The following is a 17,095-nucleotide window of genomic DNA, read 5'->3' on the forward strand; positions in this document are numbered from 1 at the left end:
GGATCGCTGAAAGACGGTCTAGATACGTGTCAAATGTGGGTGAATAAACGATGACGTCCAGATAGAACAAACAGGTGGGCCACTTGAACCACTGAAGCAAATTGTCCATCATTCGTTTGAAGGTGTCGGGCGCGTTACAGAGACCGAAAGGCATCACCTTGAACTGATAAAGGCCTTCAGGGGTAATAAATGCCATCTTCTCTCGGGCCATGTCGTCGACGGATATTTGCCAGTAGCCGGACCGTAAGTCGATAGAAGAAAAATAGGTGGCACCGTACAGGCAGTCGAGAACGTCATCAATACGTGGCAGAGGGTACACGTCCTTTTTTGTGATTTTGTTCAGGTGGCGATAATCAACACAAAAACGGCACATGCCATCCTTCTTTTTGACAAGTACGACGGGAAAAGCCCAGGGACTACAAGAAGGCTCGATAATGTCCTTTGCAAGCATCTTTTTGACTTCCTGTTGGATAACAGCTCGTTCGGACACCGAAACACGATATGGACGTCGGTGAATAGGGTTCGCATCGCCAGTGTTTATGCAATGGGCCACGACGAACGTTTGAGCTAAAGGTCGATTGTCCAAGTCAAAAATGTCGCGATAGCCGTCAAGAACGTGGCAAAGGGCTTCAGCTTGAACAGGTGTAAGGTCAGAGGAAACCATTTTCTCAATGTCGACGTCAGTACCGTGCGATGACGTCGTGGTATGGGCTGAGCTGTGACGATCTTCCACTGTGAATGGCTCGATCTCACCATCCTGCAAAGCGCTAATTATAGCCAATGAAATCCCCTGAGGCAGAACTTGCGCAGTTAGCGTGAAATTGACAAGGGGAAGGCAGGTGTGGTTACCAGCAATTGTCCGCACAGTGTGTGGCACGGTAACACCATGTATAAGTATAACTGCCGGAATTGGTGCGACCACGTAATTACCGTCAGGTATAGCTGGTGAGGACAACAAGTCGACGTGTGTCACAGATTGAGGCGGTAGGCGAATAAAATCCATGCAGCTCAAACGGCTTGGAGGCGGGTCCACATGGTCGGCAAGAAGAGGCAAGTCAAGCCGAAGTGAGCCGGCCGAATAGTCAATGAGGGCAGAATGATGGGCGAGGAAATCCAGACCGAGAATGAGTTCGTGAGGGTAATGCTCGATGACGGTGAAGAGAACGACGGTTTGTCTCTCAGCAATGATGAGGCGGGCAGAGCACATGCCAACAATAGCGACAGTCCCTCCGTCGGCGACTTGTACAACTCGGTCCGGCGCGGGCGTCAGAACTTTCTTGAGCTGACGGCGAAGAGAAGCACTCATAATGGACACATGCGCCCCGGTGTCAATCAATGCGCACACAGGAACATTGTCGACGAGAACGTCCAAAAGATTCTTGTTCGTGGGTAAGGTGAAGCGAGGATTTCGTGCCAATGTCGTCTTTGCAGCTTCAGCTCCAGAAGCTGCACTGTCTAGTTTTCCGGCCGGGGGTGCGGCGAGTAGGTCGGAGAAGGAGCATGGCATGACGGGGGCAAACGACATTCACGACGCGAAGGAGAAGGCGAGCGGGAGTAGCGGGGTCGTGTCAAAGGTGTCGCAGGGTCAGATAATGGAGCGGGCATAGAAGGGGCGAAGGGAAAGGACGCGCTAGAGGGGCGAGGGTGGTAATCAGGAGAATAGCGCACCGGAGAAGTCCAGCGGCTGCGGCAGTGGCGAGCGACATGTCCTATGCGTCGGCAGGTAAAACAGATCGGCTTGTCGTCCACGGTTCGCCATTCTGAGGGTTTGCGCTGTCCATAAGAGAAGTAAGAAGGGCGCGGTGGGGAACTGCGTGGAGAAAGGTTCCGAGCCTAAGGAACGAATGGATTGCAGGCCGACGTTGGACAACCCTTGGCGGACGACTGCCTGGATCAAGGAGATTGTCACCGGAGAATGATCAGGTGACGGGAATGAAGGGGCCGCCGGTTGTGCCGCTTCGACCTCACGACGAATGATGCGGGTCAAGTTGTCACATCGCGACTGCTGGTGGAAGAGGTCGTCACAGGATGACGTAGCAGCTGTGTTGGGAAGTCGCGTTCATGTGCTGGGATACCCGGCGGCTTTTAGCATGCTCAAGACGGCGGCACTCCTTGAGGATCGTATCGATGCTGGTGACGTTGGTAAACACCAGTAAAATGAAGGCGTCGTCAGCAATGCCTTTGAGGACGTGTTTAACCTTATCGTCCTCAGACATGGTCGGGTCAGCCTTGGCACAAATGGCCAAGACGTCGAGAATGTAGGACACGTAGGACTCGGTCGACGTCTGTACACGTGTGGCGAGGGCTTTCTTTGCATTGACTTGACGACCGAAGGGATTGCCAAAGAGGTCGCGAAGGTTCTCTTTGAAGAGATCCCAGCTCGAGATCTCCTCTTCGTCAGGGTGGAACAATGCAAGTGGAGCTCCGTCGAGGTAGAAAAGAACGTTCGCAAGCATAATAGTCGAATCCCACCTGTGACTGGTACTGACACGTTCGTATAAGCGGAGCCAGTCGTCAACATCAGGACTGCCGACTCCGTTGAAAACACCAGGATCCCGAGGGGGGGAAACGGCGACGTAGGTCGGGGCTGCAGGTCGAGACGGTTGCGTAGATGAAGTGACGCCAGCAGGAGCCGAAGATGCACTGACGCCGTTGCGACCGCTGCGAAGCTCCATGACGGATACGGGGAACGTCCACCTCCACCAAATTAGTGTTACGTGTAGCTGATGTACAAGTCTATTTACAATATATTTACACGTAGACCAACGGTGGCAAAGATGGCGACGCTATATCAAGCGGGGCCACGTCGTCTTCTTTCTCCTCAGTGCAGCCACACTGTGGCGGCTGTTGCGTAGCAATATCTCTGAGTCCACAGTGCGGCGCGCCCGTTTCTTTGAAACACATTTTGAGGATTTGAACCGTGTGCGTATCGGTTTTTTACTAAAAGGCACGTGCTCTGCATTATTATGTTATTATAGTATTTGCATCAGAAAAATCCGTGCAGTACATGTAAAGAAAGTCGGGAAAGCAGGCAGTGCGCGGGGGTCTCTCAAGGCAGATGAGGGCACGGATGAGAGTGGAGAGGGAATCGAGTAAACCGGCACCCACTGTGATGTCAATACTAGGCTGCAGAGAATGGAGACCTTCCAGGAAGACCTTGTCAAACAGGTGGAAGAGCTCAAAGAGCTAAACAGGGAGCGTGATGCACGGAAGGTAGTTGAAAAAAGACTTGAAGCAGCCGAGTAAAAGCTGAACAGGGCCGTCATGTGAACGAGAACGTGCGTGACAATGGAAGGCAGTCCCCCGACGTGACAGGAGGGGAAGGGCTAGCAAAGTATGGGGAATGCGTGCAACGTGGTGAAGGGTTAGCTGGAAAGAGCGGCACCTACCTTGAGGCTGCCACGCGGAAAAAACAGGGGCACAAGGGAATGTGCCCCTTATCGAGTCCCAATCACACGGAAAAGGACAAAGAGAAGCAGGGAGAGGTAGGAGAGAGTGAAAGAGTGATTATCGCCGGCGACTCACACCTGGCTGGGTGCGCAGAAGCAATCCGCCTCTTTCATGTTCCTGTGCTGCCCTCTGACGCATGCCGCTGGAAACGTTTTGGAAGGGTGTGGGGGATTTCGCTGGTTGATTTGTGTACCTGTGCCCTTGTTGAGGGTACGTCGGTTGTGTGCGGTTCGTGGATCGCGATTAATTATTAATGGTTTCCCCGGGGCAGCATGTCGTTCACCCAACGAGTATAGTGGGCAAACAGGCCTGAGTGCGCTGCTGTGGTAACAGCGCGGCCGATAAAGGCACGCCGAGTTCCGTCTGCCGACGCGGCTGCCTTGAGTTCGTTGTCGCTGTCTGCGATTGCACATCGCTGTTTGTATTCCTTTTACATATTCAAGAAGCCTTCGAGCACAGCCTTCCACGTGGGATTTGCCAAAGCGGTGCATTTGTTTACCTCTACAGCTTCATATCGCTGTAAGCTTCGGGATTGTAGAAACGGTGCATCGCTGATATGAAATAATCTCAAAACGTAGCAAAATACACGGACGAGTCAGTATGAGCGGCCGACTCCCTTAAAAAACTGCGACTGTGATCCAGACACAAATATACTACGGGCTTATGTATACTTAAATATGCCATGTAATTCATATATATGCCGTGTAGTTCTCTCGCAAAAAGGCGGATGCTATTGCTGACACCGTTGGCAACAGAGCGAGTTTACGCTGCTGTATCGAATGCGCTGTCTCTCCTGTCCTGTTTGACGCAGAGGCAAACAATGCTTTATTGGAGTTAAGAAATGTCAGCATAACACACACAAACCCACCATCTACGGGAATGCGACCGGCAACTTCGGGTACGGTGACCAAAGTACAAAATGTTGGCACAGCGATGTGTCGCCGCTTGCCGCTTATTCTTTACCTGCCATGCGAAGTGAAGAGTAGTTATCAAAGCGCTATAGGGCCGCAACCTAACTATAACAGCTGTTTCCTTCGTCCTGATTGCTTATTTTTTAAGTCCAGCTCCATCGGTACCGGGTGCACGAACTAGACGGGGTCAGGCCTAACCGAAACTTCGCCAAACAGGATCAACATTGACTCAGACTTCACGTGCATGGCTTGAGAGGATTGAAGCTAGTGCATTTCAACTTCGAAGGCATGTCGACGCATTTTGAGCGCGAATAATTATATTTGCGAGTGAATGAGCTGCAGCTATCACGATGTTGGTTCGACGGCTGATCCCGTAGAGTTCGGTCAAGCTATCACGGTCGTCACGCTTTTTTGTCGGTGCTGTCGACACGAAAGCCCGTCGCGCTATATGACAACTTGCACCCGTCGGTTGCGTCGTTGTCGGCCTATTACAATCAAATGGTCTCAATGACAGTGCAGAACAGTCGGCCAATTGTCGGCGTTAGCGTCTTGTCGGTCTTGTATAGACCAATTGTTACCACGCCTCAAAATAGTACATGGTCAGGCGCGCACTGCCACCACCAGCAGCAGCGGGCCGACGCTGCACGAAGACTGCGTCGGCAACGTGTTTTTCTAGTGTCGCCCAAGTATAACGCAGGGGTTTATCGATAAATTTGGCAGCCGTTAATGCAAGGCGGCAACTACGTGGTTCACGGTGCAGTCCGGATGAAGCGCTGGCCCTTTTCTGTTTTAAAGTGGAGTTACAGTCTTACGCACGTTTCCGGCACCGCACCGACGTCGAGCTACCAGTAGTTTCAACGAAGTACATGGTAGGAGTGCTTGCAACAGCACGCGTCCAAGAGCTTTCTTTTTTTTTCGGGGTACTTTGCCCCGATATCTGGCCCCGCGGCCGCGCGCGCGCGTTCCTTCCAAAACATCTTGCGACTAATCCGCTAGGGCAGGACACATGCGCCGTCGCGCCGGGAAACAGGCGGATTGTGCAGAGGGTGAAAGGCGATAAAAGAGTGGCGGTAGGAACATTTCTGGGGCGGACAGTGGAGTCTGTCATGGAGCGAGCAAAAAGAAAAGCTCGCGGAATTAGCCCACGTCCGCGACCTTGTCGTAGTAGCAAGTGGGCTAAATGACGTCCTAAGCAGGAAAGGGCCAGGACTAGCCCAGCGCTTGGCGAAAGGGGTGGACGACTTGCGCGAGCTATTCCCTCAGGTACAGATCGTGGTGTGCACGGTGCCGGAGGTGCCTGTACGTGACAGTCACATACAAAGAACCGTACTGGCTGCTGATGAGGCGATATGGAAAATAACCCGAGAGAAAACTTCGAGGTTTTCAACGTAAACAGGGAAGTGAGAAGGCGTTGAAGTTTTAAACGAGACGGGATCCACTTCAATTACAGGCTGGCACGAGAAGTGGGCTGGCGACTTGGTGGTCGCGCTGTTGCTTCTTTTGGGGGCCCACGGGCGCTCAGGAGGCAAGAGTAGGTAGTAAAGAGGGGAACCTCAGAAGAGCATCACCGTCGATGACAGAAAAAGGAGGAAAGCAAGAAAGAGAGCTCGCCATGCAATAGGATGCATAAATATGCAGGGCGGCAGAAGAAAGGAAAAGAGGGCAGAGATTGAGGAGCAGTTACACAGAGAACAAATAGGAGTGTATGCGATGACAGAAACGGACCTCAGAGATTCAGAAGAGCCGCCAGTGATTGAAAATTATGTTTGGGAAGGGTGCAATAGAACAAAGTCGGAAAGAAAGGGAGGGGGAATCGGAATGTTCATCGATAGGGGAGCCAAATGGAAGAAAGTAAATTCAAAATCTCAAGAGCATCTTTGGTTATCAGGTACAATCAGTGGGGAAAAAACGTGGCTAGGTGTTACGTATTTGTCGACCGGAAATAATTGCACAGAGAAGAAGGAAAAGTTAGTGGATCGCATAAGCGCTGATATTAGGGGTTTCGGGAATGGTGCTTAAATTATCCTATTAGGTGACATGAATGCCCACATACAGGATTTAGAGGGCTATACCGACAATAACGGGAAGTCAATGCTGGACCTTTGTGAGCAACATAACCTCGTTATCGTGAATGCAGGGCCTAAGTGTGAAGGGCAGATCACGTTGGGATGTAGGAAACCGGCAATCAACCATTGATTACTGTCTGATGACAGGAAGAATTAATGATAAGTTGAAAGAAATGGCCATTGATGAGCAGCATAGGGAGGGACCATAAACGTATCATTTTGAAAATGGGATATGTAGTTCGGAAAGAGAGCAAGGAGTGCAAAATGGCCAGTCCAAATTTGCACGCTCAAAAAATAACAAATATAGTCACTACAGTTGAGGAAGAACTTAGAAAATGGTCAAATAAAGAGTGGGAATATAGTGAGTTTCTAAGCTTGGTAATGACAGAAATACGAAAGAGAAACAACATGTTCGTTTGCAAGGAAAAAAGAAACCGAAAAGCTGGTGGAACAGGCAGATGCGAGAAGCGATCGCCGAACGACAGAAAGCATCTCGAGAGCACAGGCAGGCAAAGAAGGCGCAGCTGCCACAGGGTGAAGTAACCAGTAAATGGGAAATATACCGGGAGAAAAAGTCTATGGTTCAAATACTGGTGCAAGCAAAATTAAAAGGTGAAAGTGAACGTTGGTTGTCAGAAATGCGTGAGAAAAAGAAGGCCGCACCTAGAATATTTTGGAATCACATAAAATTATTAGACAGGAAGTCAGCAACAATACAACAACATATCCTAGACGAAGATGAAAACAGACTGGAAGGAGAAGCGGCAATAAATTACATCCGAAACGCAACAGCTGAATCCTTCCAAGGCAATGACGAGGTTGTACTTGAGGAAAAAATAGCATGAAAGAAACCCAAGTGGAAAAGGAGCTGGTGCTGACAAATTTAAACTGGAAGAAAGCGGAAGAGAAAATTCCTAAGCGCACAGCCACGGGGCTAGACGAGGTTCCCGTTAGGCTGATTAATGAACTAGGACGAAAAAGAAAGGAAGCTCTGGCGAAAGCAGGGGAAAAACCTCTAAAAGATAGACGAATACCAGACAGTTGGCGACAAAGTAGAATTAATTAAATTTCTAAAGGTACTGGGGACAAAGTTGAAATTCGCTCGCATAGACGGTTGAATGCTCGCATCGGTAAAATGCAGGCTAGCATTGCAGGTAATCAAATTAAAGCTTCAAGCATGGGCAGAGAATAGTGGCATTTTGGGAGAACATCAGAATGGCTTCAGAATAGGTAGACGTTTAGATAACTTATATGTTTTTACTCAGTGTATTGAAATATCAAAAGCAGAAAGCAGACCGTTGTATGTGGCCTTTTTAGACATTACAGGAGCCCACGACAACGTGGGCCGCAACATATTGTGGGATATCCTGGAAGGGGAAGGCTTACGTAACGATTGTCTACAAATTTTGAGAAAGGTTTACCTAGAAAATACTGTTTGCGTTGAATGGGAAGGGGTGAGGAGTGAGGAGAAAGTTCATATCAACAAGGGACTGAGGCAAGGGTGCCCTTTATCCCCGCTGCTGTTTATGATGTACATGGTGAGGATGGAGAGGGCGCTAGAAGGAAGTAATATAGGGTTTAATCTCTCATACAAACAGGCAGGTACAGTAATAGAGCAGCAACTCCCAGGTTTATTTTATGAAGACGACATTGTGTTGCTCGCAAACAAGCAGAGTGATTTGCAACGTCTGGCTAATATCTGTGGACAGGAAGGCAACAATTTAGGTTTGAAATTTAGTGTTAGAAAATCAGGTGTTATGGTATATTCGATGAAAACAGTGAACAGACAGTGGCGATATAGGGCCAGGAAATACCTCGGGTAACACAATATAAATGCCTCGGTATATGGATAAACCAAGCAATGGATCTATGGAAACACAGAAAAAACAATAACAGTGAAGGGGAAGAGAAATGCAGCCATAATAAAGCACAGAGCGCTAAGGGGATACAATAGGTATGAGGTGCTCCGAGGTAGTGGCAAGGTGTAATAGCTCTAGGACTTACTTTTGACAATGTGGTTGTTTGCTTTAAATTAGCGCTACAAGCAGGACTTGATGTGAACCAAAGGTCAGTGGGTCACCTCGCATTCGGCGCTCACGGGAAGACTGCAAATGAAGCTGTGCAGTGTAATATGGACTGGACAAGTTTTCAAGTGAGGGAAGCTCGCTGTAAAATTGAGTATGAAGAACGACTGAGAAATATGGAAGAAAGTAAATGGGCTGGGAGAGTGTTCAGGTATCTGTAGAGGAAAAACGGATTCACAGTGAAAGAAAATGACTAGAAAGCTGACCAGCAAGTATGCCGCCTGTAGGGAGGGCAACACAGCAACAAAGAACGTCAATCGGAAAGTCAGAGCGGCCGAAATAATCTCATGGGTGGCGGCAATGGAAAGGAAACTTGCCATCAGTAGTAACTACTTAAGAGGAAAGAACGAAATGGGGAAAAAAACAATTTATGATAATTCAAAGGGAAGCTTATTACTTTTCGAAGCGAGATCGGTATGCCTTAGAACACGCACCTGTAAATCGAGATATAAGAACAAAAAAGAAGCATTTGCTTGCTGCGGTAAAGCAAGGGAAACTATGGCGCATATATTATTAGGATGTGAAGACGTCTACCCAGTGGTCGATTTAGACACCAATGGTCTCCTTGAAGCCCTTGGGTTCAGCCAGAGCAGTGGAAAAGTAAACGTCCACACTAGGAATTAGTAAGAGGCGACTGGAGGATTGGTGGAATAACAGTAGGGAAACGACAAAAAAACGGAGACGTACAAAAGCACAGTTCGCAATAGGGGATGAGAAAATTTGGTTGTGAAATTTCATAGTGCTTTTTTTTCTTTTTTATTGTTTAACCTAGGTAGGACATTAGGCAGCATAATAGCAAGAGCTTGGTGGCGCAACCCACCACCCCCCTCCAAAGGGGACGCTCATAACATCCATCCCTCCAATACTTCCAGATGGCTCTCACCTCCGCCACATCAAAAAGCCCCTTAAACTTCGTAAAGTAGCAACACTCTCTTCCTCCGCCTTCCCTCCTCCTAGTTTATCCTCTCTTTCACGCTCCCTCCTCAAATGTGGCGCCGCCTACACTGCTCGAGCGTAGCAATGGCGTCATCATACGCTCCTCGCCACTCCATAGACGCTTGTCGAGCAAACGTGGCGTTGATGCACGGCACGAGAGCCCACGTGATGCTATTAGGCCAATAGCGACGCGGCGTCGGCCTCGTCCAGAACGCCCGAGGCGGAAGCGGCATTCTTCAAAGCATCTGGCTACTTTACGAAGTTTTAGGGGCTTCACCGCATCGCAAAGCACCCTTCAATCTCCAAAGATAGCGCTAACCACTTCCGTACTCCTCCGCTCCACTCCCACGCTCGGCGCGGCCTCGACAGTGGTGCCGCCTATGCTGGTCCTGCTGCATCTGACGACAGCTAACACGCTACCGGAGAAAATCCGCAGAAAAGTTCGTTCGAGCCCTGCGGAACAGTTTTTGAGGTGAAATTTCGCTTCGCCAGTCGGTAATTGGCCTTAATAATGTGTTGTAATTGCGCAAAAAAATTAGAGAAGGACCATTATTTAAGGTGTAAAGCGCCCACACGTTGAGAGTTCGTGTTGCTGAAACACGAAGCATGCACACGGTGTGCTCAAACAAGCGCGTAATTACCTCAGTTCCAGGTTTTAACTGCGTGAAAGTACGCGCACGTGGTTCCGTACGTTCGTTTACGTACCTGCAGGATACTTTTGTTTGGCGCATGAGCGATTCCAACTTTGTGGGGCCAGCAATGCCTACCAGCAGGATCGCTTATGCTCCGCGCCTTTTGCTCATGCATGGGATGTGACAGCCATGAGCAACGTTTTAACTGTGTGTCCCTTGCAGTGGTGGACTCCTCAGGTCAAATACGCGCAGGTGGTTCAATCCGCACCAGAAGCTCTGAAACAGCGGAAGAGGCGGCTATCGCTCTAGCAATAGCCTCCACACATTGTCATTCCATTCTTAGCGATTCCAGAGCAGCAGTACGCAATATTGCGAAAGGTGGCATCTCGGCTCCCGTAAAACACATGCTAGACACCAACCAACATCCCCGACCAATTCAGATCATTTGGGTACCAGCACACTGCTCCCTACACCCGGCAACGATGCCACCCACACCGCTGCTCGAGGACTCGCCAACCGAGCACCCGGACGGCTCACGCTACGATCAGAGAGGGAACGCATGGTCAGTTACCAGGAAATAACTCAGCACTACAGGTTAGCCAGGGCAGTGTACCCGCCGGCACACAAATCGCTTAACAAGCGACACGAAGCAGCTTGGAGATGACTTCACACAAACATACCCCAACCCCGTAGCCTGCCACCACTACTACGCGGACCAATACCCTAATACATGTAACCATTGTAAGAAAAATGCGGATCTGTTCCATATCATCTGGTCGTGCCCAGCAGAAAAATCACACAAATCACGAAATAAGTAATACTGAGCAGTTGGAGGCCGTGTTGCTCAGCTCCGTCCCTGACCTGCAGGCCAAGGTCATCAAGAGAGCTGAAGAAGCCGCCCGGGCCCAGGGGCTCATGGCTGCCTGAAAACAAGGTCACCCGTCAATACCTTGTTTTCATATAAAGTCTTTACTCACTCACTCACGCGTAGACAGTATCGATAATTTGAACAACGTACCATGACAATAAATAGTTTTTTTTAGTTTTTTGGTAGTGCGAGTGGTTGGAATTTGATAGCAAGAACGAAATTAATGGGACAGCTGGACAGAGGTTCCGAAAATAATTATCCACCCCCCTCAACACTTTTGTTGAAGATCTAATTTTACATCTGTATACTACGTGCGTCTGTATTTTTGTATTGTAATGTTTTGAAAGGAAGCAGGGTTCCTTTAACTGGAACGCTCAAGGAACACAAAACAGAGAAAAAAATATGATACTTGGGTTTTACTAAAGCCCCTCTATCCACGCGACACCACCGCTTTTGGAAAAGTGTACGGAGGAACTTTAGGTTTTAAGTGCCAGAACCACGATATAAGGCACGCCGTAATGGGGGACTCCAGATTAAATTTGACCAGCTGGGCTTCTTCAACATGCTCTCAATGCACGGGACACCGGTGTTTTAGCATATCGCCCCCATCGAAACGGCCGCGAGTTGCGCGACCACTCGCGATCAATCCGTCTGCGCGTACTTTTGTCGCACTGGGTCGGCGATGGCGGTCGGAGTACGCTGGAAGGAAAAAAATACAAAAGCGTGTCGCGTGCTTCCACGTGACACAGATTGGCCAATGGGGGAGCGGAGGAGGCTTGGGCCACTGCAGGCGTGGGAAACGCCGAGGAGAGCGGGGCGGCGGAAATTTCTAAGAATGGCGCTGCGTTTGGAAGCCTAATGGATTTTACCGCACGGCGGCCCATGCAAGAAGCTACGTTTCGACACGAACGCTATGCCTTCCTGCATAGCGTTCGCCGCGAGCCTTTCCCGGTAAACGTTGCGGATGCATACGCTGCACTTGCCGGGAACGTTTGAATGATGTCGCGTTCCACTCGAAGCTTTAATTCGGGTGCTCCTACCTAAATACATGTAAAAGGAGAATTCGTTTTCCTTGGCAACCACTGTGCCACATTTGACGAGGTTTGTTGCATTTAAAAGAAATACTAGATATATAGTGACTGTTCGTGTTGAATTTTTTTTATGTTGTCAATATTCTATTAAAAATCGGCAAAATAAACAATTTTCAAAAGAGAAGCTATCAAGTTTACAACTCCGTAACTCAGCAACGAAAAATGATAATGCGATTCTCTGAATTGAAGTAATAGTACATCTAAAGCAGACGAAATTGATATGCCACACATTAATCTGAATAATATTGGTAACATGGAAACATAGCTTTTGCAGAACCCTTGTAAGCAGCGTAACAAATTTACGTAACATATAAAATGGCATATCAAATTTGTCCACTTTCACTCATCCAATGGATGCCGTTCACATAAGCGCGACATATGTTCTTGATGCAGAGCTATGAATTTTTAACCCGCCGTTGTTGCTCAGTGCCTATCGTGTTGGGCTGCTGAGCACGAAATCGCGGGGTCGACTCCCGGCCGCGGCGGCCGCATTTCGATGGGGGCGAAATGCGAAAATACCCGTGTATTTAGATTTAGGTGAACATTAATGAACCCCAGGGGGTCGAAATTTCCGGGGACCTCCACTACGGCGTGCCTCATAATATCAAAGAGTGGTTTTGGCACGTAGAACCCCATAGTTTAATTTAAATTATAAATTTGTAAACTTTGTGCTTCTAGAAATTTTCGAATTGTTGAAAATACTTGTAACGGAATTCAGGCCCTAAATCGAAATTCCGCTTGCAATAGTCACTAGAATCTAACTTTCTCTCTCAAATGCAACAAATTTTATTAAAATCGGTGCAAATGCTACCTCAGAAAAAATGTTTTTGCGTTTTACACTTATTTGAATAGGCCGCGTCGGAGTTGGGCCATAGCTAAAGCTTGCTCTTAAAGGCGAAGCTTAAGCGTCCTGCAATTTCCTTTTTTTTTCATTTTGCCTTGTCACTGCGAAATAAAAAGCATCGACACTTCGCTGAACAGCCTACGTAAAGCACCGCGCCGGCACTGTCTGTGACGGGGCGTGAATGAGGCCCCGTGCTTGTGCCCAAATAATTTAGACTAGATTCTGGGGTTGTACGTATCGAAACCACAATATGATTATGAGGCACGCTGTAGTGCGCAACTCCCGAATCATGTTACCAAATGGGTTTCTTTAACCTGGCCTCAATGCATGGAACACGGGCGAGTTTGCATTTTAACGCGACAGCGTTAAGGAGCTCGTGTCGCAGAAAAGCCGGTGTCGTCGGCGTCGGTGTCGGCGTTTGCGGCGTTGACCGTGAGCGATAAATCACGGCAGGCACGTCATAAATAAAAAGCAACTTCCAAGATGGGCTGGGTGGGAATCGAGCCAGGGTCTCCGGAGTGTGAGACGGAGACGCTACCACTCAGCCACGAGTTCGATGCTTCCAAGCAGTACAAACGCGCCTTTAGTGAATGTGGTGTTGCCTTCGAAACAAGCCGTGGAAGGTTATACTGTGGTGTATATCGGTAATTATGAACATGTAACTTACAGAAGTCGCAATTACACGAGTAGCGAAGTGCGTTTCCGCTGCATTTCTTCTGCGCTTTCCGCACACGCAGAGCCATCTTGCGGCAAACACAGAAGACCCCCACCTCTCCATGTACGGCGCTGCCCCGACAGATGGCGCGCCACGCGCGCATTGGAGCTGTGCGAGGCGGGTCGCTCCCGGACTCTATCTCCCCTGACAACGCTTCGCCTTGCTCCCTCTACAGAATCAAGCGTCCTTCCTTTCTTTAGATCACTATCTGTCTATCTCTCTGGCCGTGCCGATCACAACGTTTGGCTGGCGTGCATCATTTCCCCCTCCGAGATACCGAGTTCTTTGGTTCGTTCCGCTTGCTCAGGCACACTTTTCGTTGCTGCGCCGCACGCCACGTTGCTCGACCATATGGCTCGACGCTCACCGCGTCCGATGCAGGGCGCCTCGTAAGTGATGGCTGCCCTGTGGCCCATTGTCTTACACCCATTGGCGGGTCGACAGGAACGCTGTCGCGTTCCACTCTTGAAGGCGAAGCTTAAGCGTCCTCCAATTTTTGCCCGTTCGAAATGCGGCCGCCGTGGCCGGGATTCGATTCCGCGGTCTCGTGCTTCGCAGCGCAGCACCACAGCCGCTAAGCCACCACGGCCGCTTCCCCCAAGTAATGCTCGTCGTTCGTGTGTGCATTTACTTTCTTTAATCATCTGCGCTCGCTACTTCGTTTTCGGGAACCCTTTGGCACGCGACTCGCGACGTTCGGCTCGTGACCTTGAAATTGCCGTTAGCACAGCGTTAGAAAAACCGCAAGCCACGCAAAACAGAGGAAAGTATTGGGACGAGACAGCCTCGAAAGAGCGCAAAGTTTTCTACGGTTTTTGGTAATGCTACGTACTGCACAATAAACGGCACCTTTCAAGGTCCAGAAGAGAATCCAGGAGGTTACTTTTTTAAGTATACCACGTAAAGATCAACGCTTCTAGCTGAAAATATATAAAGTATAGATACAGAATAAATAAAAAAGTATGCCCATTTAGCATCTAACTGGCCTGACTTCGAGCATGGCCACTGCCAGCGCTTCGCCAGCTTGAACGTGTACTTGCCCAGGTGTCAAGCAATAAAGTGTAGGTAGTGAGACAGCAACACTATAGCAACAATGAGTGAAAAATATATCTAAGCAGGGGTACTTGTAGCCATCAAAATAAAAGCAAAGTACTTTTAACTGACTCCAATTTATAAGCGCCCAAAGTTGAAGGCTGTGTTTACAAGGCTTCTATAGATACACCTCCCTACTTCCGAGATTCTTGGCTCGTACTCGTGTAGACAACAAATTTTACCACGCTATTCGCGTCGGGCGGGCCAATCGTTTTAGATGCGCATATCTCGCCATCAAATTGGCAAGAAAGTTCACAAAGGTTTGGATCTAGTAGGCGTGTCTTACGCGAAAGTGATCAAGTGATAAGCAGCGATCATTCGTAACCAGTCACCAACAAGACTTAAAGGAGTGCATCTGTGGCAGTATAATAATTTAGCGTCTTTCCGTTTGCTTTGATGATAATGCTGAATTATAAACTTTAAAATTCATGATCATGCTGTGAGCCATGCCATATAGTGCTGGACTCCGGATCAGTTTCGGCCGCATGGAGCGCACGCCGAAATCAAATCACACGGGCGTCCTCGCCTTTGGCCGCCTTGCAAATGCTGCAACCGGGATCGAACCCATGACCATCATCATCACTAAGCCACCGCGGCGGGTCTGCTTGCTTCTTTGCTTGCTTTTTTATCTGCATTCGTTTTACTGGTGAGAAGTCTCAAAGCAGTGTATTACGCGTTTTTCAAAATATATAAATGGACCTTATAACAACTTTAACAATTCAGCATAAATACAGTCATTTGCTGAAGCAGGTTCTTGTGAACATTAAGCCGAATGTAATTGTCCTGACTAAACTGCAAACAACAAAGAGGATTGCAGGAAGATGGAGACATTAAAAGCGATCAACAGTCGTGGTCAATAATTCATGCCAACTTTTCGACAAAGGGACCTATTTTCATGGGCGCCTCCTCGTCCAAGCGTTCACTCCCACGCTCTCTCTTATTCGGCTGCTGCTGGCGACTGCGGAAACTCTAATTCATAAACTGATTTTAAAGACCGATCGTCACTACCGATCAAACGGACGGCTTTCTGTGCTTTTTATGCCACCCCTCTCCATTCAGCGTAGGATCGGTAACTTAAGTGTTGTGAAAATGTTTAAACTACAAAAGAAAACACGGTAAAGGCACGTTCGGGCACAGTCAGATGTGTTACCATCCTAACACGCTGAAGCATTATGGTTTTCACCATCGAGCGAACTGGGTGCAACGTAACGCCTGCAACTATATAGGCCGGAATACTGTACTTTCGTCAGAACTCGCATAGGCTCACAAAATAAGAAAGCGTTGAAGCATCACAACCGTCGTAATTTTGACCCTTTATAATCAAATACGTTTGCAACGTGACAGCGGAAAGTAATTTTAACGCGCTTTAACCTGTTCAAAGAAGGTTCAAAGAACCCCATGTGGTATGAAAGTTGATACGGAGTTTCCCGATCAGGCCTCTGACCATAACCGGACTGCGCTTAAGTAGGAGAAACCCCCGAATCATTTTTTTAGAAAAACAACTAGTTTATCGCCAGTTTTACGCAACATGTGAAAAGATCGTGCGTGAGAATTACAGCACCAACGTTAACGTTGTGTTGAATATGTTGAAATTCGAAAAAGAAAACTTGAAACAGGCGAGCTTCGAGGAACATTCTCGTCGGTCTGAACGAATTACGCTCGCGCGAGCTATTGGACAAGCAGCAAACGAGACAGGCAGTAAACAAGGGCGGCACATTCGTGCAGGTACGCAGTCCACTCCGAACCCACGGTCGCTTACGTTGACGTAGTCTATGCAGGAGTCGTTGAGCAGTCCCTGTCGCAGGTTCATCTCGACGAGGGAGACGATCATGCTCTCGCTGGACGAGGCCCCGATCTCCGTGCTGCAACCGTCGGTGGTGGCCGCCCGGCGGTCGCGGAACTGCGTCGCCGTCACGATGGCCGACGAGAGCGGCTCGGTGGCGTTGTTCAGCGACCCGTTGCCGAACCGCGTGCCACAGTTCTGGTTGAGCGACACTGCGCCCAGGAAGGGATTACGGGGACCTTATTGGCATCCGGCCCCTAAGGCTCCCCACTTTCATCGAATACACCTTTGTCACATTCAGTAACGGCCCGCAATAAAATGGAGCGTGTGAGTTTGGAGTTATATCTGATGGCGCTTTCCACTGGGCGAAAGAAAACCAACACTCAGAGCAGGTTCATAAATATAATGAAGCTTCTGTCGGCTTACTGAAAAGGTCATTTAGACAGTACTTTAAGACAGTATGACATGTATCGAACGCTTTACAAGCCCAAATACAGTGCCTTTATCAATCATGCGCACTATCACATCAATCAGTCATTAAATGCCAAATGCAACGAAATTTCACATTAGCCTAAATTGATTATAAATCAGCACTATAGATTCTTGAAGCAATCTTGACAAAG

At 48.6% G+C, this 17,095-nt stretch overlaps 1 protein-coding gene across 2 annotated transcripts in view; it reads right to left on the reverse strand.

Annotated features, from left to right (window-relative positions):
• Positions 1–17,095, reverse strand: part of LOC135918435 (uncharacterized) — a 72,950-nt gene that overhangs the window by 39,435 nt on the left and 16,420 nt on the right. For both annotated transcript variants that reach the window (XM_065452078.2, XM_065452077.2), the window contains exon 2: positions 16,449–16,684. In XM_065452078.2, the coding sequence (XP_065308150.1) occupies positions 16,449–16,684 (236 nt within the window). The remainder of the gene's footprint in view (positions 1–16,448; positions 16,685–17,095) is intronic.

Source organism: Dermacentor albipictus, chromosome 2 (genome assembly GCF_038994185.2).
Source record: "Dermacentor albipictus isolate Rhodes 1998 colony chromosome 2, USDA_Dalb.pri_finalv2, whole genome shotgun sequence".
NCBI classification, from domain to species: Eukaryota; Metazoa; Arthropoda; class Arachnida; order Ixodida; family Ixodidae; genus Dermacentor; species Dermacentor albipictus.